Source organism: Dermacentor albipictus, chromosome 2, assembly GCF_038994185.2.
Source record: "Dermacentor albipictus isolate Rhodes 1998 colony chromosome 2, USDA_Dalb.pri_finalv2, whole genome shotgun sequence".
Taxonomy (NCBI): Eukaryota; Metazoa; Arthropoda; class Arachnida; order Ixodida; family Ixodidae; genus Dermacentor; species Dermacentor albipictus.
The window spans coordinates 90,033,295-90,060,001 of record NC_091822.1 but is presented as its reverse complement, the minus strand read 5'-3'; the positions used below and the strand labels follow the sequence as shown (position 1 = coordinate 90,060,001).

General features: G+C 44.8%; 1 protein-coding gene across 7 annotated transcripts; it reads left to right on the top strand.

Moving 5' to 3' along the window:
- The first annotated feature begins 3,246 nt into the window (after positions 1-3,246).
- Positions 3,247-26,114, top strand: LOC135901018 (monocarboxylate transporter 1-like). Of its 7 annotated transcripts, XM_070532970.1 has the most exons (6): positions 3,247-3,383; positions 4,445-4,500; positions 11,943-12,213; positions 20,660-20,803; positions 21,379-22,257; positions 23,634-26,114. In XM_070532970.1, the coding sequence occupies exons 3-6, from the start codon at positions 12,018-12,020 to the stop codon at positions 23,807-23,809; spliced, it is 1,395 nt and encodes a 464-aa protein (XP_070389071.1). In that variant the 5' UTR covers positions 3,247-3,383; positions 4,445-4,500; positions 11,943-12,017; the 3' UTR covers positions 23,810-26,114. The 7 variants fall into 7 exon arrangements, with proteins under 7 accessions (XP_070389071.1, XP_070389072.1, XP_065286725.1 ...); XM_070532971.1 differs by lacking the exon at positions 4,445-4,500 and having other exon boundaries at positions 3,247-3,379; XM_065430653.1 differs by lacking the exon at positions 4,445-4,500 and having other exon boundaries at positions 12,011-12,213.
- The last annotated feature ends 593 nt before the right edge of the window (positions 26,115-26,707 follow it).

Here is a 26,707-nt window from a genome sequence, read left to right as displayed (position 1 = left end):
GAAAGTAGGAACCAAAAAAGATGACGTCAGGTGGTAAGTAAACAAAAATGGAAGAATGGGCGATGTAAACCAAGTTAAAACAGGCTCATTGTTGAAGCAGTGCTTGCTGTCGTAGTTGTCCGCCGTCCTAACGGTGTAAAAAGCTGCATGTGCGCCATATCATAAAATTAAAGGGTTTGCTTAATACAGTCGTGAGAAAACGTCTGGGAACCCCAGATGCGAGAAAAAAAACGAAAAAGAAATTTTTCCTCGAAATCTTTTCGCATACCGGCTGAAATTATGTGCTACGGCGTATACGTGTGCCTGTTCGATCACTGAAATGATTTCATTCACTTCTACGCTGCGCGGCTGTGCTAGAGAAAATACCAATGTTTTGCTTATGCCGTGGTCTCTAAATTTTGGCTTTCCAGTGTACATTTGCGAGTTGTTTTCTTTGACTATCGCTGTCCAAGTTCCCATACATTCCACACGGCTTCATGATTTTCTATCACATTTCTTTTTGTCCCCCCAAAATAACGAGTGGTTACCTTGCTGGCCTTTCGTATAATTTCCAGAGCAGTGAAACGTTTCAAATATTCAGATATTTTGCAGATTGCACTATTGCAATGAGAAAACGAATCGGTTGAACAAATGAATAACACAGCATTGTGTTGTATACACAATCAAGCGCCTTTATGAGCAAGTGTTCAGGACCTCCAAAACCTTTAGTTATGCAAGTCAAGTCGTTATAAAGGTCGCACATAGTGCCGCTCACAATACCGCATGCTATGCACGTTCCACAAAAGAAAAGCTGTGTTTAACAGGCATTGAACGCAGACTTCGTGAGATGGGATTGCTATTTCTTTTTCTTTGCACACTTTCTCTGACAGAATGTGAGACTACAGCCACCCTTGGTGGTTCACAGCATGCTCCACATCCAAACGCAGCAGCTACGCAACGCAGATCGGCAGATCATTGGATGCCGCTATCGCGTCGCTTGCCATCAAAACTCCCGGTTCGCCTACAGAATACAGGGTGTTTTAGCGAACACTTTCAAAAATCTGCAAAGGTAGCCTGTGGCAGATATCACATATTTAGTTAATGGGTTAGTCTACTCAAAGCGGCGCACAATACATGCACAAATTCTTGTGATGCAAAATTGTCTAATGAATAAAAATTCACCAATCAGGTTTTTAACTGATCACATTATTGCCCATATTGCAATTTACGAGTTATAGTTCGCAAGGCGGATCTACGTGGAATGAATTTTCAAGATGACAACAGTTTCGAGATATAAATACCCGAACTTTGCGGAGAAAGGCATCGGTGTTCTAGTTAATTTGTTAACAAAACGTCGTTTCATGAACTGAAGCACACAAGTAACGGTAACGCCAATGCATTTCTTCGAAAATTTCGGGAATTTATATCTCGAAATTGCTGTCTTCCTGCGAATTTGTTCAAAGTGGATCCGCCTTGCGCAGTCCACTGCTAGAATTTGTAAATTGCAATGTGGGTCACAATATTATTAGCTAAAGCTTAATTAGTGAATTCCTGCTAATTAGTTTCGCATTTTAATTTTGGCGCGAGTAGTGTTCGTCGCTTCGAGTAGACCGGCTCATAAAGTAGGATTGAGCTATCTACTACTGGCAGCCTCCAAAAAAATTTTTAGCGTGCTCGCTGAAATACCCTGTACATCACGGTTTACTTCATTGACTATCGCGTCATTCTTGCCTGAGATGGCTTGAAGACGTCGTCGGTCCTGAGTTACGATTACATCATCACGTAGAGAACTGTAAAGTATTCTTCAGCCGCTATACCCGTAGAGGCCTTACCACAAGTACCATTCAAGCTGAGCGACTCGTGGCGCACTGCAGCAGGAAAAAAGTCTTATATCGGCTCGCTCCAGTGTATGCTGCTGGCGTGTCCGGTAGCGTTAACGCAGAAGGCGCCTTGCTTACGTATGCGGATGGCTGTGGCGGCATCGCTAGATGGCATCTGTAATAAGGCAACGAATCGGCCATTGGGGACACCGAAATTCCAAAAGTTGTACCGGCAATTTCCTTGTAGAGGCGATCACGATACATGTATCAGGTAGTTGTTTTATTGTGACCTAATCAATTGTTCCTTATACAGGTAATATTCCTGCAGAGACGCTTGTTCTAGAAGCAATCGACTGCTTTATACAGGCTCATTTTCAGGATTTATAGAATTTCAAAAGATCGCCTCTGGCTCATGGCATAATTCTTGTCCTTCTGCTGGATTATTCCAAAACGTGCACATTATCAGTACGAGAAATCGAAAAACATATTCAACTAATTAACAAAAATTCCCTACTACCTGCTTACTTAATTATTTCACGGCACACATGGACATTTACGAATAATAGCCGTTGAGCTTGCAAGACTGTTCACTTAAAACGAATTTCCAGGATTACACAACTTTCGAGATATAATTTATTAATTAAAGCGTTGAACGAAATACATGGACATTCCAGTTAAGCAATTCAATGCACCAAAGAGCTTTTTGTTATAAAATTGAGCGGAGTGACATTGCATTTTTACTGCATGTTTGACGGCGCATATCTCTAAACGGGCGTCATTCTGTAAATTCTTTCCAAGTAGATACACCTCGCAAACTCATAGGCTACAATTCGTAAATTGCAATATATACCCTGAAGTAATGAATTCAAATGATAATTTGTAAAGTTTTGTGAATTACTTGAATATGTGTTTGGATTTCTCGTGCAAGTAATGTCCATCTCCCTGAACAGTGCAGGTAAATGATTTGAATTATATTATAATAATATATAAAACAGGCTATTTTTTTTAAATTATTAAACTTTAAAAAAGATCACCATGCACACCTGTATTCTTGCATCCTGGAGACGCACGAAACTACGGCGGCTGCACCGTGACTTCTGCTGCATTCTTGTTGGGGTGCATAGCGAAACAGCTGGTCTGAGCTAAAACACGGATGATCGCAAAATACTTCTGCTAGTCTGTGCGTGTTGCGCGCCTCTTTCCGACATCTGGGTACGTTCGTACAGTGCGGGCGACTTCAACAAGTGACGTATCTGGAGAGCGTCACAGCCGCCATTTGAAACCCTCCTCTTCGTAATCCTCCACTCTCACTCGCCAGTTCCGGACGCGCCTTTGGTTATGCTAGGCCACACATACACACACACACACTCGTCCCCGACCTTGGATTCACGTTTCGCTTACTCGTCGCCCTCTTATGGTGGTTGCATGCGGCAGATAGGAATTAAGCGTGCGTTGCCCTGGGTGCATGTTTGAGCTAGCTCTCTTTTCCCGAAGAGCACTGAAATGCGGCCCATGGCGAGTCGAGAGTTCCATTCAGCGTGAAAGGCGGCAACAACATCTATGAAGTGAAAGAATATTGTGTGGGTAAGCACATACTTATTTTTCGCTTCGATCTGGTTACGTTAGCACGGATTGAAGTTTTTGTAAAATTTTCACTTATCAACCTGCGTTCAAGAGCCTACAGCATGGAAATGGGCTGTCAGTTAAAGCGTCTACGTAGAGGGCAAAATATTCTTTTCACGAACGTAAACTGTTATGGTAGCGCTTGGGCTCCAGCGAGGAGAACGTAGGTCGAGTGCGAGTGCCTTCAAGACAAAGGAATTCGAGCTTAATTACCCAGTGCTTATTTGGCGACATGAAGGAGACACCACATACGTGCAGTAGCTAGGAATGGTATTGTTCATTATGCAGAATATTTAGACGACCGCTATTGCAACTAGCCAAATTAGAGTTACCGCAGGAGGCACTCCCCAAATAGGTGTCTCGTGTAGCCTTCGTGTCAAACAAAACCCACTGTAAACATCCTAATAAGGAAATTTTACTACCACATAGCAATATCTGCTACCCGTGTTTGTCTGTTCTTTTTTGCATGAAGTTCTCGTGGCATTTGCCACAATATGCCGATCATTTCAATGCGTGTCAATGCCGATCACTGCAATATATATATATATATATATATATATTGCAGTGATATATATATATATATATTGATATATATATATATATATTGCAGTGATATATATATATATATATATATATATATATATATATATATACACAAATAATTTTGCCCACTGACACTCCTAATGGCAACGCATTGAAATGATCGGCATATTGTGGCAAAGGCCGCGAGAACTTGCTTCCGCCCACTGTCACTTGCACTATATATATATATATATATATATATATATATACATAGTGCAAGTGACAGTGGGCCGAAGCAAACCAACCTCAGTTCCACTTCTCCCTAGAAGAGGCAGGGCTTATGTAGAGTGAGCCCCTGACCAACAATTAGCAATTTGACGGACGTGGTTTAAATCATGGATACGGGTACTCAAAGGCGCGCGACGTAATGCTGGCTCACTTATTACGCACATTTACCGCTAAATAACCACATACTTTCTTCCGTACGTCGAACGTTGCAGGTACTACGAATGTTCACGCCATGGTTGTTGCTTTCGTAGTTACGTGGCCTTCTTAGGTAAGTCATTTGGCTCGTTCTATAATTTGTATTTGGTCCATAGCCCCGATTCTCAGTCAATAAAGAAGCCTGAAGGTTAGCTCTCTACTTGCGTTAAGCACAAAGTATTGCCTTCTCAAGGGTTGGATTCAAGCCGCGTTAGTGCACAATCCCACGAAAGCCGCCTGTCAGCTATATTAGGTATGGAGAAATGCTCTCGGTGAAGGGGTGTTTGTTGAAAAAAAAAATGTGACACAAGCCTGCCATGGTCTCGCGCACTGTTGGGCCTAAAATTTCTAGTGCATTCCGCGGCAGTGTGCGGTATGCCGCAAAATTCAGGAATTCCCGTCGGCCTTCCGGAAACCTGGAAAAGTCACTTGGCTAGGTATTCGCTTTATTTTGTGTTTCCGGTAAAATCAGAGTCTCCCAGAATTTCACAAGAAACTTACCCGATATTTCCTGGGGCCGAATTCACAAAGTGTTCCGTTCAAAGCCTTTGCCGTTGGCCGGCCACTGTCACTAATTATATTTCCAGCATCGGGATCACTTGAGATTTGCCCTGAAGAAGCAATTCCAGCGTAAGAAGATTTTATGAGAGCGGGCCATGTTTAGCACAGTGACCTTCTTCACTCCATAAACTGCTTAACGTGATTCGCAACGCCTACCTTTGGTCGTCGATGACCGTGCACTCTTTTGTATTCAGTACTCAGCTTGAGCGGCAGCAATCACGTATTTTTGCGACTTAGGTTTTCAGTACTTATTTATATAATTATTTACATGCTCTCAGTGCGCAAAGGCATTACAGAGAGGAGTGACAAGTACATATTTTGTCGTTGGCAATCTTCAGGCGGAAAGGTGGTTTCAGATGTCGGCAGTGCGTTGTATAAATGGTTCAAAGTAAGAGTTCGAGTTTCATGGTGTAACCCCCACCTTCATTTGGTGATTGATCTGAGCTCAAATGTAGAATAAATGAAGGAACAAGTCATCTTTAAGAACGGGATTAGTTTAGTAAATCTCATGAAAGAAGGGTAAGCGTATAAACTTACGACGTACTGCAAAGTCTGGCAAAACGAGCGTCAGTTTCAATCATGATACGCTTGCGTGACGTGACTAATTTGATAAAATGAAACGGGCACCCTGTTCTGAAGTTATTCTAGAAGATTTGTTAGATTCGTTTGACCAGGGTCTCAGATTGAGCAGGCACACTCGAGTTCGTGACCATGCCAATGTTTTATAAAGTTGTCACTTAATGTGAATAGTCGCACAAGAAAAACGGCGACGTATCAAACCGAGCATGCGGTTACCATTATTAAATATGTATTGGAGAAGTACGTTCTACGAGGGATTACTAGTGATATCTATACCAAGATATCTGTGAGATGCTACAGAGGGTAAAGGTGTGTTCTTGACGGTATAGTTGAAAGAAACACGGAAAGAGGAAGTCCGTGAGACACGCATACTTTTATATTTAATAAAATTATGGGTCATTAATGAATCCGAGCACCAAGACGAATATAGCGTTAAGGTAGGATTGCAGGGCAGCATGAACAGAGGCGTTAGGGATGACGGTAAACTACGCAGTCATCGGCGAAAAGTTTTAGCGAAGTAACGAACTTGGGGAGGCCATTAATGAAAATTAGAAAGAGCAGTGGACGCAAAACAGACCACTGAGTTAACCAGACTGCACAAGAGTTATGGAAGTGTCATGTGCGTTAGCAAGCCCGTATTGGAAGCACTTATAAGCATCCAATCCAGCACAAGATATTAGTGTCGATATTAACTTATGCAACTTAAAGAAAAGCACTTTATGAGACACAGAGTTAACGCAGAGTGTGCTAACCATATGAATGTAGAACAAAAGTTGTCCTTACTTATTGTTTACTGTTTAGGGTCTAGCTTTAATATTTTTTCAGTTATGAAGTTTAATTTTCGCAGAACTCGTGTGGGGTTACTACGACGGCAGCGCGAAATGGACGGCGACGCAGAGCAAAGGGCGTACACAGGACAAGCACTGAACTAACGGCCCATAGGTTTTTGTTATTGTTTTTGCAAACTGCACAACATAGACAATACCATACAGCGTGTGCACTATTATACTGGTCGCTTATGTAAAATCTTTTGAAAAGACTGTTTTCACGTTCAAGCAGATTGATCTAAGCTAGCAGTATGAGGGCGCGTATGCAGACTTCTCCTTTGTAAATATTTTTGCACTTATGCCGGAAACACAATTAACGAAAGCGGCTGACGAATGGCAAGCAACAATTAGGAAAAAAAGCTTCGAGTATGCAGCCCAAGGAAAGACGCCGCTGCTCTCGCCGTCGTTCCTCGTACATTCGCTGTTCCCCGGGCGTATGAACCACTCTCGGTGGTCGCATGACAACTTCGGAGTGAAAATGAGCCTCTATCCGCTGATCAGACAGGCACTACGTCATAGACACGTGGCTTCAGACGCAGATGGCCGCGACAACCGCGCTTCGATTCGAAAGAAAGAGAGTTTCTCATTCCCTTTGTGGTTTTATTTTTCGCGCCATCACTCTAGGTTTTGAGCTCACTCGCTCACCTTATGGAGGAGAGGTTTCTGCTCGCTATGAAACGGTTTCCCCAAGCCATAGACAGCTTCGGTGTAAAAGCTATGTAAAAGTGAGGTGATGGGAGAAAAAGGCTTAAAAAGCGCAAGTAAAGCGTACTATGAAGATTGGACACTTATATTTTCGCAAGTGTACTGTGGTTTCTTTGCGCTGTGAGTAGAATACGTACAGAGCTATTTAGATATGTAATGCGCATTTGCAATCTCTATGGAATAAAAAGTGTGGTGTTTTAAAGAAAGCATTCAGTAGAACGCCCCACGTGAAACGAACAGCTTATTCGAAATGCGTGTATGTATGTTGTATTCAATGGCTCTACGCATAGTGAGCCGCGAGAACCGATGAGGTATAGTATTTCGGTCGCCCAAAAAATATTCCAGTCAGATGAGAACAACTATCCAGAAAACTGCATGCAAGTAATCAATTACCAAAAAATGTGCACAAATAATCCACGTTAATTTTAATGTGAGCGAACAGCCCGAACCAACGAGATATCGAACGTACAATTTAAGCAGCGACGGAACAAACCAGCGACAGTCCCCCTATGCCTTTACCCCGTTATAACGGACAGTGGCAGTGCTCATCGTAACATTGATTGTTACAATGAGCGTTTCCACCTTGCTCTTCAGCTTTGTTTCTTCAGGGATGAGAAAAAGACATTATTTTTGCCCTTTGTCGCAATCGTCACAGCAATGCAGAACGCGCTGCCCCAGCCATTTCCTAAATAACCAAACTGGGGCATTAGGTCAGCACTCGGTGATCTCACCGCACGCCTGTCTACGGTTTCGCAGGGTGATACTTCAGAAGAACTTGTGGAGCGATATGTCCGTGTTTTAACTGTTGGCGATTCCGACAGCGTGCACGTGTTAGAAGGGCACCACGACAGCAGCGTACTCCGAGCAGAGCTGGGGCCAATAAGAAACGGTTGTAAGCCAGTGCAAGTGCTCCTTTTAGGGTTGCCTCCAGTCAACACTGCATTCAAAATACACAAACGTTTCAGCAAGAGGAAGAAGCAGGGCCTATGGGCATTTTATGATTACAGAGCCATGTGCAACATCGGTGAATTCAAAACAGAAGGTTTCCTATCTTTCACCGTCGACGTCATGCAGTTAAATGAATGCTTGCCTTTTTTCTCTACGTCATTGTGAAGGAAATAAGAAAAATGGCAGTGCGCGAAATTTTTTTGATGCACTTCTCTACGACACTGGGTGGACAGGTAGGCTATGCCGAAACTATGCTTTCAAAATCTTGAAAATATCGTCAGCGTGTTTCTGGTTCGCAACGGTAAATAAGTACACTTTGCTTGTTTGACGCTGACTTTGGAACCTCCAATTAACTAACATTACGACAATAAATTACGTGTCTTGGTTTGTTTTTCAGGCGTACGGTTTTGTATTGGGCCGCTTCAATCGTTGCGCCAAAGGGCAGCGCTATCGCGGTTATCGCTTCGGCTGTCATTGTGTTTGTCTGCTTCTGGCGTTTTCTGCACACGTTCACGCCTTTGGTGTCTCCTGTGCGCTGCAAGATTTTCTTTGTGTATCGGCCAGTGGTTCCAGCAATGTAAGGAAAGTGGAAGAAAGGCCACCAGGCGTTCTGCGCGACTCTTTGTTGGGACGACGCCTGGAGCGATGGGAGGACCAATTTTTCCCGCTTCCGAGAAAGTTAAGGGTGCGCATACTTTTTACGCAGTCGCTTTGTAGCGAACAGCCGCTGACCTTATCGAAACAGGCATAAGATGAAAGGAACGGTCATTCATACGCGATATGTTCGTGGGTGGTGTGCAAATGCATCGAAGCTACCTATCAACAGCAGCTCCTTAGTGGGGTGAGTCTTAGCTGATCCACTGACGGAAATTGCGCTTCCTTTTTTGCCGGCGACTGTTCTTTGCTTTCTTCGGGAATAATTTTGCTAGTAATGTTTGCTGAAGATGTTTAGATACCTGCGGCACGGACGAGTTGGTAAGGTTGGAGAACGCTCTGCTTGCCTGCTGTTAAGTGTTCATTTGATGTTGCAAGCCGTCTAGATCTTCGCGAGGTGCTGCAACCCATTGAAGGAGCACTGCGCAGGCGCAACGAGCACTGCACTAGCAAGGACAACTCCACCTACCCCGAATCTCTGTCTCGTCTGTGCATGGGTATACGAAATTAGCTGCCTTCAGCCTTTCAAGCGGTTTTGCTCACTGATAATTCCTTGCGTGAGTAATCACCAATAACTGTTGCGACCAACGATTTGGTCTTGTAGGATCGTCACATGAAAAGAAAAAGAAAGTGAGTTTTACTATTTAGAAATTGTTAAAAGCTTTGTTATGCATTGATGTGCGTACAGAATGCGCAGTTTGTATTGTAGATGGGAGATAATCAGCCATACAATATTGTTTTTTGTAGCGTATCTCTTATTTTGGAAAATTTTGTAGTGAAAATGCGTAATCAGGTACATTTCTCTGCTATTACCATCTCGCTGAAACGCAATACCAGAATGCTATGGCATGCAGGCTCGCGTATCTTGAACAAAATATGGTAACCTTTAAGAAGCACAGTGGCCCTGCAGCCACTTAATTATTACCTGACCAACCGCACAGACAGAAAGAAATTGTCAGAAAATGACAGTTCTCAGAAAAAAAGGGCTGCAACAGCAAAGGAAACTCGGACTTGTTTCCTCTTGCGCTTCTGCTGAGAAAATTTCGCCCTCATTAAGCGGTCAGGGGACGACTAGCGGGAAGATGCCTCCTCTTCGCGCATCAGCCGAACTGTTGCCATGACAGCAGATTCACTATTGATACTTTATTTTTATTTTTATTATTTCAAGCCTGACCTACCAGACACCAGGGGGATAAACTGGCGCTCGTTATTCAATTCGTGTTTACCAACTAACGCAGACGGGGCCCCGAGGCTTAATGGATGACATTGCCCTCGATGCGTACACTTTGTGCGGCGCTGTGAGACCGTCGGAAGCTATCAAAGGTCATTAATTTGACCAACAGAGGAATATGTGCAACTCGTAACAAAACAAGTGTCCAGGCCGACAAGGCGACCATCACTGTTTATTTCTGTTTCAAAAATCCGCCACTTCTGTGCCTTGAGGAGCTCATTCCTCGCTTCTGCTTCTCAGGCTAGGTTCCGAACTTTATTAGGGAGAGCATTCGTTAAGGTTTCAAGACCCGAACTGGACTACGCTGGACCAATTGAACTCGACTGCTGGTAGTGAGAGTCGTTTGATGAAAAAACAATATTCGCACTGGCCCGCACGGCGGTTCATGGTTGCGCATCTCGACCACCGAAAGAACATTTCTGTACGCATGCACCAGTCAATGCTCAAGTAGGAATCGGAGCCCAAAGTAACGCTGGTAGATTAATTTTTTTTAAGAAGACGCCTGGTTGCAGTTCTCAGCAATAAAGTGCTTTGCAGTGTAACTTTTAGAATGTTTCCCACTAGCTCCATGACAGAGCACTTCGGCAATGTGACAGCTACCTCAGAAATAGCAAGACCACTTCTGCTGCTGTTGAGCGCATTGGGAAAACAAGCAGCAGGCCTGAGGTTTCTACGTAGAATCTTATACCATGCATTAACCTCAACAACTGAAGACTGATGGCTCTCGTGACATGCTTTATCTAATGTGTGACAGCAAATGGAGTGAGGTGAAAGTGAACGCAGGGTTGTCACCGACTATACGTGATAAGAAGTATTTGACGTAGTAGTTCTGCGGAAACCCGCAAAGTGAAGAGAAGTAAATAATGAAGAGAAAATAAGCTTCGTGTTGTAGACACTTTCGACTTCGCCCTGCCATCTGCTAGCCGCCTGGCTAGCTCAGATGGTAGAACGGCTGCCCCGGAAAGGCGGTGTTCCCGGGCTCGAGTCCCGGACCAGGACCAATTTTTATGCGAAGCATATTACGAGGGCTCAACCCAGCTCCTCAGGCGCGGCGGTGTCGCCTTGAATACCACGTGACACCGTGACGTCACGACAGAGGAGTAGTGGCTTTGGCTCAACTCTTGCAAGATGGGCTGGCTGGCAATCGAACCAGGGTCTCCAGAGTGTGAGACGGAGACGCTACCACTGAGCCACGAGTACGATACTTCAAAGCGGTACAAAAGCGCCTCTAGTGAATGCGGTGTTGCCTTAGAAACGAGCTGTTTCTAAGGCTCAGGCGTGCGTCGCTTGCTCAGGCGCACATTTCGTTGCCGCGCCGAACGCTGCGTTGCTCGACGCTCACCGCGTCCAATGCGGGGCGTCCAAGGCGAAGCAGAGTAACGCATGAGTTGTTTCTTCGTCTAGCCGAACCAAATATAGCCAAGCAAGAGCAGTTCACCAAGCTAAACAGTGGTTCAACAACTAAAATAAAGGCTAGTATGCTTCGCATCCTGGGCTTAACCTTACCTAAGCCACAGCCATTTTTTCTTTAACTGTCAGGCTTTTCTTTCGAGGAACCCGTATGGGTTTCTTTTGCAGCAATTGCTGCGAACGGGTGGATGTCGTATTATCCCTTTATTAAGTGATAAGAAGTAGCCCATGAGATATACAGGTTTTGAGAAAGTTCGTGGCGTAGGAGCCTAGAGACACAGATAGGAGAGTCAGCAAGAACATACAAACAGGTATGGCGCAGTTTTCATCTTTGGTTTGCTTCAGTCTTGTTTGGTTCAACATAACCACGCGGTCGTATTTGGGTGCCTTGTTTTCTCGTAAACGATCAATTACTAGGCATGGTTTTTACGCTAGCTATAATTATTTGAGTTTGTGATGTCGCAGGTATCAAAGCACGATGCAGCCGAGAGGGGAGGGACGGGAATATTGATAACGTTTTTAACACCTGATATTTTTAACTTGACCCAATACCGCATTGAATTGGACATGCAAGTCAATATCGAGTGGTTTTCCACGCAGGTTCTGATGAAACCAACAGCGTTTTTCTTTTGAAAAGGTAGAAAGGACACGACGCCCCTTGTCTGCAGAACAAGAATGAGAACCTGCGGAGTGCAACAAGTCGATCGCTGCTGGCACATGGCTGCCATTGCCTTCGCTGCGCAACTGCTGATGTCGTTCCCCGACCGATGTTCTGGGTTCCTGTATGTGGGCTACATGGACGTCTACCAGGTCGACCGACAGCAGGCTGGCTGGCCACAGAGCGTCTCTTTCATCGTCAACTTCTCGGCAGGTTTGGAACCTACCTTTTGCTTCTGTTTTATACGCTGCTTGTTCAGTAATACAACCCTGACTACAATTTTAAATTTCTAAGCATTTGTGCTGCTCTAGCTGTCTTAGTTCCCGAACTTAGAGAGAGGGAGATACAGAAAGCAGTGAGAGGACTGGAAATGACGTCATCCAGACTGGCATGCGGTACGCTGACTCACATAGGAGGTAAGGGAAAGGGGCAATAGCAAAGGAAAAGAGAGAGACAGTGTACACGCGGGCACGTTTATACCCCTCCTGTGAACATATATGTAAGAAGACCCTCACCAGCTCCGCACCGGCACTCATTTTTTCTTTGCGCTCGCAAAAAGATGTTAGCATTATTTTGCAAGAGTTCCTTACTACATATTACAATTCTTAACGCGTTTTATGAAGTCAACTATTATTATAATTTGTAATTAATGGTGCTATAGTTTTAGAAACCACAATACACCCACTACATTCCATTTTGACCCCTACAGGGGAACGTTCCCTTCATTTTCAGTGCCTGCGTTTTCTCAATAAATTATAATTTCTTTCTCTCCCACTCATTCTCAAGTTTCTGAAGGCTGTGCATGATTTCGAGCAGACAAGCTCATTACTGCCTTCCTGTTGAGCGAGAAATGGAATCTTTTTCTTTGACCGCATTTGATAACCTTTGTGTTCCATCCGAAATTTAAACAGATGACTTATAGGTTACATCCGCCCATATGCCTCATTGGTCATGGGGTTCTCTAGGTTAGCTCAAGGAGCAGGTTCGATGCTAGGCAGAGGCCGAGTTGGTGCTGAAAGACGACAAATAGGGGTGCGCGAATACTCAAAAATTTTCTAATAACAAATCCAATGGTGACCTATTCGACTCGGTCTTCGAATCAAACAGTCGCTATTCATAAATGCAGGTATTGTCGATTACATTTAAAATATTTCTAAATGTCAACAGCGCTCAAGTAAACATAAGATAGGAGAATAAGTATGGTAACTTCCCCTACTGTAGGCATTTTACAGCAATAAAACATTAGACAGCGTAGTGGAGCAAGTTACGACATTCGGGTAGCCGTCCTTTACAACCTCTACAGCGATAATTTGCACTAGTGTAAGAGCACTGTGCCTGCCAACAAACTTGTCGTTTGGTGCTAATGCTCCATTTCTGTTTATTATGTTATAAACAAGGCTTCATAGCGGAATACATAATTGCAGAAATTTCCTAACTTTAACCATACTGCACTTTAAACATCGTTTTATATTAACTGCGATAACGGCCCTTTATTTTACGAAATCTATTCGACATCGGATTAGATTCATTTGTGGAACTATTCGGTGCGTATTCGATCCCGTCTTGAAAATCACTATTAGCACAATCCAAGCGACAACGCTCGCGCACAGAGCATCAGACGGACGTTAAAGAATACCAGATTTTCGAGAAAGAAAGACAGAGAAATGCGGAGCGAAGCGTTGGGAGGTCCACCAGAGGCACGTCGGATTGGTTGCTCCAAAAAAGCAAATAGAGTTTAGGTGTGAATAAAAAAGAGCTGCAATCCGTGCTTTGTAGGTAGTCGGTCAGTAAAGTTTTGGTATCACCTGATCCGATAGAAAAATGTGACCTAGCCTTGCCCTGGGTCCTGCCGAGCCTGATCACAACGCCGCTGAGCATATTGACGTTGCTGTTCCTTTCGGCGTTCGTCGTATTCGCGAACATCTTGAAGGTTCCTAATTGTGCCTGGCTTGTTTTAAACAGGAACCGCTGCGTCCTGCCTAGTCTGAGCACGACGCTATTGTGCATATTGAAGTTGCTGTTCCCGTCGCCGCTCATCGTGTTAGCGCTGCAATTCGGGAGTCCTAAGTATCCGTGACCTTTCCATAGCACTATCTGAACACAAATGAAACGAGTTACTAGCAATGTTCTTCTTTTACATATCAAAGTGTAGTTACGTCACTCCCTGCTTCGTATCCTAAGTTGCCGCTTCCCGGCAACTGCAGCTTATGCAACTGTAATCTTTACCGGTAAATTCTCGCGGCGAACACTATGCGCGAAGGCGAACTTTCTGGTTCTTCTTTTTATTCTTCCCGCGTGGCCGGTGACACCGCTGCTGTGGTAGCGTAGTGTTCCTGTATATGCTGCCGCAGGGAGCAGAGTTGCGCATAGGTCCGCCGTAGTGCTCCAGCTCTGCAGCAAAGCCACTGCTCGCGCGCGCAGGAGCCCACTGCCGCGCGGTGTTCCGCCTTTTTCTGTAGCGGTCGCGAGCTACAAGAGTCAAACGTTCGCAGGCGCTTAGCAAAGGGCACATCTTAATACAGGCTACGCTCAAACGAGTCATTCGTGCAGCCGGAGGGGGTGGGCTTCCAACCAACCGAAACTTTGTATGTACCTATGTGCACGCATATACAAACACACACACACGAACGTACAAATAGGGGGTAGGACCACCTTCGATTCCCCAAAATAATATACTCTCGTGGCTCGAACAGCTCCAAAGTTCGCTCGCAAACGCGCAGTAAGTTGCCACAAAAAGCGGTGCAATGATTTTAAGCATGCATATGAAGTTGTCTTATCATGGTCAGAAGGCAAGAAATGTTTTAAAGATTGTTTAAAGAAAATTTCAGACACGTAAGGTGGACACTTAGCGCATTTTGGCTGCCGAAACCAGCCGATTAATGACCGTCGCCAAGAGAGCTATCGTGCCTGCAGTTATGTCAGTGACCGTTAGAGCGTCATTTATCACTAGCCACCGCTCACAACAGCTGCACGTTTTCGATACATGCGGGGCAGACACAGATTTAAGCGCATTTCGAATGTTCACATGCGCACATTTAAAGCATAGCTTACTTTTACGATTCATTCATACCGCAGACTAATCAGCTATTTAGTAGCAGCAAATCTGAAAGTAGAAAAAGATTCAAGATGCAAGAGCTTATAGATCAAATTTATTTCATACAAGGGAATGCATGAACGGCAGCTGGCAGCAGGCCAAGTGTGCTGGTTCTTGGAACCTTGGGGGCAGAATTCAAAGAAACTGGAAAGGCAACAAGCTTTTAAGAGTAACAACAGGTTATTTTTATTGCACTAATCACATCAAGATGGCAAACTTGCAGAGTAATTATTCACACAGTGCAGACTGTAATATGACGACACATTTTTCTTGATCTCTTACCACTCAGAGAAGAGCCACTAGTTGAAGACACTGTATCAAATCAATGAAATCACTGAAGCAGGCTTTGGCCAAAAAGCCAGGTCACAAAGCTTTGTGACCTATCCCATCAGAGGCAAGGAAATTTTACGTCATTCAACAGTGCATGCACTCCACTCCCGCCCACAGGGAACAGAATTCACCAAAGCACAACGTAGATTTCCAGCATGTTTAATTGAACGACAAGTTTTGTTCCACTGGCACCGCGTAGAGCGCTTTACCGCCTTCCGTGCGGTTTGTGCAGTGTGGTGCGCTGCACCCCGTCATACTGGAATACAAGTGCCAGTACGATGTGTTTCGTATCACTTCACCAAGGTCCTTGACTTCACATCGTCGAATACCGTACCTGAAACCCGCAGCTGCTCCTCTAAACGCACGATCGACGGTCCGCTGATTGCAATGGCGATGGCAGTGACGGAAACGACGAGTTCGTACGAGTCGGCGATGCGCCCGTAAAGTTGGCTTCGCAGCGGCGCGGAATATTTGACGTCATTTTTCGCGCTCGGCCAATAGCGGTGCGAGCGGCGCCGGAAAAGTTATGCGCAACTCTGCTCCCTGCGGGAGCATATACAGGAACACTATGGTAGCGCAGAGGCGAGCGCCATCTGGTAGTGCTGCAAGGGACACAGCGGCGCACGTGGCGCGCACCTCTCATTGTGATTCGTTGAGTTTTGGCTGCGGAGACGTAAAAATCCCGGGACCTTAGTCACACAGCTTTGCTGTAAAAAGAGAGAGCAAGCTGGAACTGCACATGGCGACTAGGTCGCTGACGTTTCTTGTCTTCAAGAGCTGCAGTAATGCGCTTCTCTCTTTCTGAGCGTGCCGCGTATATGTGGCCACAATCCAAAGAGCATTGTCACCGTGAATGAGCTTTAGTCGCGATGAACTGCCGAGGCGCGCAGATGGAGGCACTCGTCACCGTAGCGGTGTCAGATGTTGTGCATGTGTTCTAATGACCGCTCAGATCGACAACTGTCACGTGAAGGTCAGTTAACTGCGAGTAATTTCTTGAAGGTAATCGCTTGTCGTGTCGGATTAGGAACGATGCGTTTAATAAGCCGGCATTATGGTAGACTGCACAGAGCGTTTGATAACAAAAATGTAAGACTGAAATGGTTCTCCAGTACCAACTTCTGATTTCTGAGTGAAAATTTCGTTACGTACACAAATCACGGTGAATAAAACGCGGCTAGATCATTGCAAAGTATGAGATTTAACCTACACGTGTAAGCGTATGTGCCATTGTGAATATGTGGGATTAATGTTCATGACATGTCTGGTGTTCGGGCTTGATTTATCTGCTGGGGCGAGCAATAAATGATAACGGGGTCAAGTCAGGGTTAGACAACGGATATGAAACTTCTTAAGTTTCTTCACATGAAAGACACTACCACGCGACTAGGTATCAGAAACGGGTCGTCTATTTCCAGTCATAGTTACGTCTGCCATTTACGGCCACTTGGTGTTCCCCTCATAGGAGAGGGGCAGGCGCGTAGGTGCAGTCACTTGCGTCTTAGCACTCGGGTGGTTGTTAAAAACTCCAGGGCCACACAGATTTGCTTCTTCGCCTTCGAGGCCATCGTCATTCGCCGTTAACAAGCAGCTTCTTCTCGAAGAATTCAAGAGATGCTAAGACCGCCCGTGGCTGCTTCGCCGATACCGAGTTTTCACCGCATTCCGGGCTGGCTATAGAGCAGTCACCCAATATTCCTTTCATCCATGGCCTCCGCTAACGCTCCCTTCACTGATGTAGTAGCTTTCCACCTGTGAAGGTTCCTATCAACACACATGCACAGTGGCAAGCACGATATGACGCCGTAGATCACTTCCACACGTGCAAGGTTCTCATGCTCTGCAGCGTCGAATGGCGCCAAGTGCTATAGTGGGCAATGATACGCATGTGGTGACAATGAAAAAATAGCTACACATGGTGGTTCTGCTAACAACCTACGAAACGTGGCTTCATTTCTTTTATTCGTGAAAACAGACGTGTAGAAAAGACACATAACTACCGAAGCATAGCCAGGTTTTTGTTTTCTTTAAATCTATGCTGCTGTCAAAAAAAATTGCTGTATGGGTTTTATTTATGCGTAAAAGCCCCCTATGGTAGTGATATTCTCGAAAGGAATGAAAAAAAGCATATTCTTGTATACTTGAAATCTCACTCATCTTAAATTTTTATATTGAATCTTAAATGCGAAATGGGTATAATTAGATAGGCAGAAAGCCAGGAAGAACAGCTGTCGGCAGTTTGACAACAACATAGCATTTAGAGATAGTGCAACTCAGTAAGGGCTTATATGTTAGGTGCTTCTACGCGACGTCCTCAACATTATACATGAGTGTCGACGGCTCAGACAAACCACCGTTTGTAAACAAAGTAGGTTGCTCTATCTCATACTTTCCATCGTGATAACGTCTACTAGCATCTACCCAGCATCAGGTGTGTTTTACAGGTAAGCAGCTGACACCACAGTTGTCTTTAGCGATCTTTTAAAATTAAAATTCAACAGAACTCATCACACGATGACTGTCGATGGCCATTCGCTAAACTTTGAAGCAATATAGCGATGCAACATATTGCCACCATGGAAACGCATGGTGCATGAGGCCTGTATGTCAGCTTAGCTCCTGTCTCGCACTTCCCTTTGAATACTGAGCCTCATACAGTGGCGCTGCCGCGTAGGCGGCGCGTTGGCACCGAGATATATGGCGCACGGGTGCATGCAACGAGAACCGCATCGTACGATGGGGCTTCTCTCTGGCGCTTCTTTCTAGACATGTCGCACCATTTGGCACCGCTGCCGAATAGTCCGCTCATGGCCTCCCAGATGTGTGGGGCGTCATTGCGTGCGAATGCTGTGAGTTGTTCCGTCTCTGGCTACGCAAAAGCAACGGCACGTGCTCAGCGACCAAAGTCGGTAGGAGGTTCATCGAACAGTAACACGTAACCGCTGCATTCGTGTTGCAGTTGGCCAGAGCGTTGGCGTGAAGGAAGCTGATTGAAAAGCGGGTCATGCCCAGAGCATTTGCAGAGTAGTCTAGCTAACGCATCGGGCTGTTCTCCTTGGAAAACCCGTGTCAAGTGAGTTCAATTCTGCCCAGTATGAGTTAAATTTCAAAGGTATTGTTACGATACATTGGACTGGCCGAAATCTCCGTTCGCAAAATCAGCTGATCAAAATCCAGCCGGGCTTCTCTTCCGCTTTACTGCTGCCACTGTACGCTGTTTCCCACTGGACACAGCGCACAGTCTATCAGCGGCGTCCTAAAATCCAAGCTAGACGCCGGTTCGACTCCTTCGACGATCGGAGAAATTGAAAGACTTTTTTTTCTCATTATAGAGTGACACAGTCACAGGGCCAATTACCTAATTACCGAATTTGGCGTCATAGATATTCATAGAAGAGTGGACAGCACCTGCTGTTACAAAAGGACTTCTTCTTGGTCAAGTTGGTGCTTAAATTTTCTATGTGTGCTTTAATGTGGAGCGAACACGTTTCGTGAAAAGGGACAGAAAAAGAAGACAATGAAGCGCCAACACTGTCTTCACTGTCTTTGTTGCGTGCCTTTTCACGAAATGAATTTCGCTCCACATTCAATTACACCTAAGAAACCTGCTGTCACATACACAGAGATACATTTCCCAAGAAAAGCAACGGCGCATATAGGACACTCATCACCGCCATTCCCACTATAACCCTCGTTGTGTCGTGCTTCTTTGAAAACCAGCACGGCGAGCTGGACTTTGTGAGAAGTTGATTTCACCCTACTCAGGCCCATACCATGTCTTGCGTGATGTGACAGACGTGACCTACGAGTTACAACATCTCGATACCTCCACCCCGCCATCCTCCTCTGATATCGTTCACGTCGCTCGACTGAAGACATACGACTTGAACCAACCAAGCGCCGGGACAGCGCGTTCGTGGCCGGGGGTCATGCTACGAGGGGCTGCATGAGCGAACGATGGTGAGAGGAGTGACGAACACGATGATCGCCGATAGTCATGCGCCCGGGTTCCATTTTGTTTGCCTGTCTTCTGCCCGTTGTATATATCTCGTAAATATAATTGTAAATTAAGCTTCTTTTTTCCCCGTAACAGTGTGGTTGTGACTCAATCAAAGTGTCGAGTGGTTCTGGTTAACGTGAACGCTAGAACGGCCTTAAATATACTACTGCGGAAGCCGCGAAAATTAGCAGAAAGGAAAGCGATTGGCCTCCACATAAAAAGTCGTTTCATTTGTGGACGTAGTCATGTCAGCAAGGGACTATTGGTGCGTTCACGGGAGTTCCAATACCTGCACATTCAGCGCAGTCATTCTCCTCTTGTTAGCCTGTGATGTCAACCGGCACCTCCCTTCGTGGCTAGCTTTGTAGCCCGGCTGAGCTCAGGAAGTTGTAGATGCCAAAGCGGCGACTGTTTTTTCAGGGAGGAGTGCGATTAGTTCGACAACGATAGGGGAGCTGAAACGTTTCCCGGGCTTGCGACGTTGAATTTCAGGCCGACCATAACAGTGCTGAGCCTGTTCTTATGTGATGATTCACGGCAGTGTGTGTTCGTGTGTCATGACACCCGAATTCCTTGCGCGGGCCAAGCCAACGCATGATGACTGTGATCTAGATTAAGTACGCTCTCGTCCACTATGAACGGGAACAGCGGAATTATCTTCAGAGCCCGTACTTTTATTCTGTGTGCTTATTCAGGTAGAGATTGATGAGCGGGATTCTTGGACAGGAGAACAACATAACAAAAAGCGCGTTTGCAGGAACCGTGATTCGAACACGGGTGACGTGTTCCCTTCATAGAGAATAAAGGCTTGCTTTTGCTCCTAAAGCAGTTGCAAGTAAAATAAACGTCCATGGCGAATACCAAACTCGCTCAAATACTATAGAAGTCTCCCTATATCTAAATGCCGCACTATGACGGTGAACGGAGTCAGATATCTCTAATGAAGACGTATTACGAGTTAAACACCTTCATTAGAAAAATGCATGCTAATAAAAAGTTGTGCGAAAAACAACGACAATGCGCTAGAACTTCAGTGCGCGTGCATCTCTTTAAGCTAAGCAGTGTGACAGGATTACCTGCCTTGTTCAGACGTTATTAATTTCTTAAGTGAACTTCTGCATAGAAAAGGGCAGATCATATCTCTTGCACAACTCGCACGACTGGTATTCTTTGTCTTGTAGGAGAACAATTGCTACAGTCTTCTTTCATATAAAGTTTACGCAATCTTCCCCCAGGTTTGCTCGTCTCGGGGCTACAAGTGTACCTTTCACTTAGGAGCATCGCTATGCTTGGGGCCCTTCTGACGTGGACAGGACCGATTGCTGCAAGTTTTGCCGAGGACATAAATGCGGTAACAGCATGCATGGGATTCATCCACGGTAAGTGAACGTCTATGCATATTTACCTCTCTGTATTCTTAGAAGTTGTGTGTTTTCTCTTGACCATGGAATCTAAATTGAGACCTACGGAAAAACCACGAACCGCGTATCTGAGCCGGTGCACGATGACAGTAACTGAGTATAAGCTATAGCCTACCCTCCAGGTTCGTTGCTTCATAGCAACTTCTGGGCTCTAGAAATTGTAGTTACTTACCAAGATTATAAAGTTTATTATTATAGCCAAAGAAACTTATAGAGCATCTGAAAGTGTCATTGTACGGTTTCTATTATCTATCGTTCATTTTTGACTCAGCCTGTTCTAAAAGAGAACGCACACAGACCGCAGAAATGTGATCCTAATTTGCTGTTATAAAAAGCAATTGATGCACTACGTAGAGATGCGTTGAACAAATTGCTTAAACTAGAAACTTCGGCACGTAGATACATTTCGCATCACATCCTGCAGTAGTTATGGTAGGCAGCTCTTATAAGACCGCCGACGCTGTTGCCTGAAATGAAACACTAGAAATGAAAATGAGATTTTTACAGTGTGAATTTGACTTCTTTATTTGCAGGACTCGGATCAGGCATCTTCTTCGTGGCCATCTCGATATCCCTAATGATGTACTTTGATCGATATCGGGGCATCACCAGCGGCATAAAGAACCTCGGTGGTACGGCAGCCTCCGTCACGTTTCTTACCCTGATGCTGTTCATCCAAGGCCTTTATGGTTTCAGAGCTTGCCTTCTCCTATACGGAGGGCTCGCAATGCACCTCACAGCTCTCGGTATGCTCACGAAGGAACCACCTTGGATAAGTAGGAGTAGCACGTCGGAAGCCAGCAGCCCCGCAGCCAGATTCCAAGAAAAGTACGGTGACAATGCTGCTGTGTGTGAGGAGGGCGCAGTTGACACTTCGGACGAAGGAATGAGCCACCGTCTTAACGAAGCTGACAACACAAGAAATTCGCATGCGAAGGAGCGACTGGACATGCGAAAGATTTTCACGAATCCCGTGTTTTACGTCATCGTCTTGTCCGGCGTGACTGGTTATTACACGCAGAACATCTTTTTCGCGACGATCGTGGACTTCGCAAGGGACAAGGGCTTTTCTCTCAAAGAGTCAGCGAGCGTCATGGTGTATTTCGGCTTCACGGAGACCGTCGGGAGATTGTGCCTACCTCTCGCGGCTGACAGAGGCCTTGTTCGGCACAGCACGCTTATGGCTGGCAGTTTCGCGGCTATGGCTGCTTCCATGATTCTGGTGGAACGAGGCAGTACGTTGTTGACCCTGACTGTGGGAGCATCGCTGTTTGCTGCCTTCTTCGGAGCGGCTGTCACCGTAGAGGGTGTGGTGATCGCTAACTACCTGGGAGTGGGCTGCATGTCCTTCGTGTTCGGCTTCACAGGAGCTGTCAGCGTGCCCTTCTTTTTTGCGAACCCATTTGTTCTGGGTAAGTGCTTTTACGCGCCTGCGGGTAGCCGAAGAATTAATGAAAAGTAAAGAACGGATTCCTAGTTGAGATATCTGCACAAATACCGGTTATACATAGCATTTCAGCGCACAGGGAGAGTTTTCTCGAGCATTCAGAATCATTAAATTGCTGAATGGAGCGATATGTTAGTGTTAGTTTAATACAATGTTATAACCAGTGCATATGCTTCTTTTGCTTGGTTAAATTGTTCAAAATTATAGATATCAAAATTATTCAAAACCAACGTAAAAAATATATTGTTGCTCCCTGGCATAGTGATTTTTCTAAAGATGATTTATGCTGTAAACAGGGATATCCGCGGGCGGCCTGGTTATGGTGCTCTGTGATATATGATGCACTGGGGTGAGAATTCGGCGAAGCCACCTAAATATACAGCGATGCTGTTGAATGACGCCACCGGGGCATCCTTCGTAAAAGAACTCAAACACAGAAATAAAGATGCAGATCCAGCATTCATATATACTTTCATATCACGCTTGTATCAAGCTTGTGAACCACAACAGGCTATTCGAGCAATTCTCGCTACTCCAGTCTTCTTTGGGTGCGACAGATCGTCCCCATGTTCTTGGAAATCAAGTGAAGCAGCCTGTCTTGGAAATCGTGCAGAACGCATTCGGGATTCGGGATTCGGGAAAAAAATTCGGGATTCAAAGGGTTATAAGGGATCTTTCGTTACCCCGTAAAAGATTTTTTGTGTAGTTAGGACTGATCCTGCGTGTTTCATTACTTACTTGTGTTGAATTTATGGCCAGGATGCGCTTTCACCACATTCTTTAGAGAAAAATTGACAGAAAGACGTATTTATTCCGCTGCGTACTTTAAAGTCCATCAATATGCGAATGTCTCTACTCGATTGCACAACAGAGAAACAATAACTTAAAATGCGAGTAGACAGACTAAAGACAGCATGACACCACCGCACGTTCTGTCTCTTTGCAGAACCAAGAAGCCAATATCACTTTCCCTGGTGTAATTTACCTGCAGAAGAAAATATGCTAATAGAAACCAAATAGTTGAAACGACTCCCATTTAACAAGCTCCCACACTCAATATGTTTTCTCGAACCCTGTTCTGCCGCGCCATTACTAGCCATCGCTGTTTCCTTGATCATGCTATGCGGTTATTTATCTTTACCAGCTTTTTCACATTTTGGCGGTTTAGGACAAGTAAAACAAAGGCACATAGAAGAAAGTATATCTTCCTTGGTCTTTTCCTCTAGAGTTATTTTGTTTTTCGTGTTGTGATTGGGCGAGACACCTAAGCTACACATTTATGTCGCATGCATTATATACCCCTAAGATTACTGCAAAATCTGTGCCGCTTCTTTTCACCAGGTTTCTTCCGAGACCTTGTCGGTTCGTATCACCACCTGTACAAGATACTTGCCGTGTCTTATCTTCTCATCGGGCTGACTTGGATACCTGTACTATGGCGTGACCACCGCATCTACTCTACCTGCAGTGGCATTGCACCCAAAACGCGGAAGCAAGTTAAACACTGCCACACGTAAAAGCGGCTCTCTGATAAATGCACGGATTGCCCGGATGCATGTGAGAGTGGCACAACCGAGTCAGCGTAAAAAGTGTACAAGTGGCACTTTTTCTCAGTGTACTCACGGTGGTGTGTACAGCCGGTTTTGTTTATTCGTTGAATGATGTTGCGAGCTATTTATGGGCCACTGATGACTTCCTTATTCGTGCATTTATTTTGTCATTAGTGGATTTTATTATGCGCTTCATAGAACGCTTTATTTTCAGTTTTTGCGATAACATTATACTAAATGTATTTGGCTCAGTCACTGCGATTCATGCCACGTTTTTTTTTTTTATTTACGGTGACAGCTGAACCGCGCAACACATTTTGCTGTGTTTTTGTGTTCTGTCAGGCTGCGGCGTTCGTTCTCTTGTAATCTATTAATTGTTTCTTCAGTACATGATGTCATCTCTGCCTTTGTTTCGCGTCTTGTCGCAGTCGCCATGGCGCTGCCATCGCCGTCGTATAGTCACCATCTTGATCGCCCTCTTTGTCACTAGCTGTCGGTCTGGCCCCATCGTCATGATCCTAGCGCCATAGTCCTGATGTTGCGGCAGTCATCTGTCATCGTCATCCCTACACCACAATCACTCTTGCATAAATTGAGTTTCAAATATTATTTTTGCCTACTTCGGGTGTATTGAACCCATCCATCCATCCACCCAACCCACCCACCCACCCACTCAGCTACACACCGCTTCTCAGCTATATATATACACACTGAACGACGTGCACTTGGTGTTGTTCACATACGAGGATCTGCCTTTAATTATATCTCGGTGCTTTACAGCTGGGACATCCTGTGTACTGGAAAAGAAGAATGAACAGCAGTATCCTAACTTGGAGCAAATACCTAAATTTTGTTAAATATAGCTCGGTCACTTTTCACGGGCTAATGACGTGGGCAGCCCGCTGGTCGTATACCGCACGCATGCGTAGTGGGCGGAGGCTTCGTGCTCGCGCGCGTCAGTTGCTGGGCTGAGTGGAGCAGGTGCGGGAACAGCGTGAGGCTTGCAGAGAGAGAGAAAAAAAGGAAGTGGTGACGCGGCCTCTATTCCTAACAGCTGCCGATGCCACCATGGAGGATGATACTCGCACACTGCAGAGTTGCCACGTCCCGCCGCCGGCTCCATTCAGCAGGAAAAACTGAACGTTTCTTTCCAGTGGCGTACACCACTACTGACCAACTTGACTGCAATGAAATAATTGTTCACTAAAGCAAGTGAGAGTGCTGGTCGACGCTGGAAAACTTGCAGTTTTGCAACGCATAGAGCGGAGATTCATGGCGTTTGACATTCTAACCAGGGATAGAATGAAAGGCGAGCATAACGCGTTATCCTTGAAGGAAGCGCGCATAACAGTGGTGTTATGCCTAATTAATAAAAGACATTCCCGCTATTCGGTGAACAAGACATACAGGAGGAAAACGAGATGAAGCAAATTTGGTGCATAAAGAAGGCGCTGTTGTTCCCAGGTTCCAGGTTGTATGCAATCATCATCATCATCATCATCATCATCATCATCGGCCTGGTTACCCCCGTTGCAGGGCAAAGGCCTCTCCCATATTTCTCCACAACAACAACAACTCCAACAACATTGTATGCAATAGCCCTTATCAAAACGACGTACAACCTACCAATAGTTCTACAATATTTTAATTAGGGAGTTCTCAGTTATCTTCGATCTCCTTTATTACCAGCAGAAAAAGAGTAATATGACAAAGAAACAATGCCAAAATTCTGTTGAACAATTGTCGCCTGTCGATCAAAAATAGTCATTGTCGTCTTGCCCTGCAACGCTACCAAGTGGTCGACAATAGCATTGTATTTATTTATTTATTTATTTATTTATTTATTTATTTATTTATTTATTACAAACTGCAGACCACAACAGGGTCCCAGCAGAACAGGCACATCATAGTAGCTGTAAAACAGGAATAAGAATGCGGAACACAAGGCAGCACAGATGGCTGAAAGAAAAATGTGCTATTAAAATTACGAAGAAGTTGTAAGATGGTTCCATTCAAATATGGTACGTGGGAAGCAAGAAAATTTATAGCAGTTAGTTTTAGCAAAATATGACATTAGTGACTGCGTGTGATTGTGTCCGGTATGTCGGGTGGACATAGGTGATAAGCATAAAAAGGAGTCTATTGCGAGTTTACGATTCAGTAGCAATTGAAGAAAGTAAAGGCGAGATTTACTTCTTCGATCATCAAGTGTTTCAATATTGTTAGTCGCCATAAAATCGGTAGGAGAGTCAGCTGTTTGAAATTTTGAATAAATAAACCTCACAGCCTTTCCTTGAATTCTTTCGAGTTTATTAATGTTTGCTTTAGTAAAAGGGTCCCACACTATAGATGCATGTTCTAGTTTAGGTCTCATGTAGGTGTAATATGTTAGTAGTTTAATATTTGGGGAGGGGAGTGCATGCTTTAGAAAACAGCCTACAGATTGCAGACGAGCATATGTTTTCTATATGCAAGTTACAGGTAAGATCGTTAGTTATCGTTACGCCTAAATACTTGTAACTAAGAACCTGTTTTAGTGTTGATGAGCCTAGTTGATAAGTATGCTTTAACGGATTCTTTTTATAAGTAATATGAATAAAAACAGTTTTTTTCTGTCTTGACACTCATAGGAAATTCACTGCACAAATCAAGCACATTGCCTAGACTCGCGTTAAGTTCGTTTTGATCTCCCGCGCACGTAATTTGACCAAATAACACACAGTCATCTGCAAACAATCGAATTTCTGTTCCTGGTGTAATGACGGTAACGATATATTTAATATATAGCTGAAATAGCAATGGCCCCAGGACACTTCCTTGGGGCACTTCTGAGGTGACTGGAAGACAACTCGAGTCATTGCCATC

Coding starts and splice junctions, on each gene's coding strand:
- LOC135901018 (XM_070532971.1), top strand. CDS start 12,018: ATGAGAACCTGCGGAGTGCAACAAGTCGATCGCTGCTGGCACATGGCT. Junction 20,804..21,378: donor ATGCATGGGATTCATCCACG/GTAAGTGAACGT, acceptor CTTTATTTGCAG/GACTCGGATCAGGCATCTTC. Junction 22,258..23,633: donor TGCGAACCCATTTGTTCTGG/GTAAGTGCTTTT, acceptor TCTTTTCACCAG/GTTTCTTCCGAGACCTTGTC.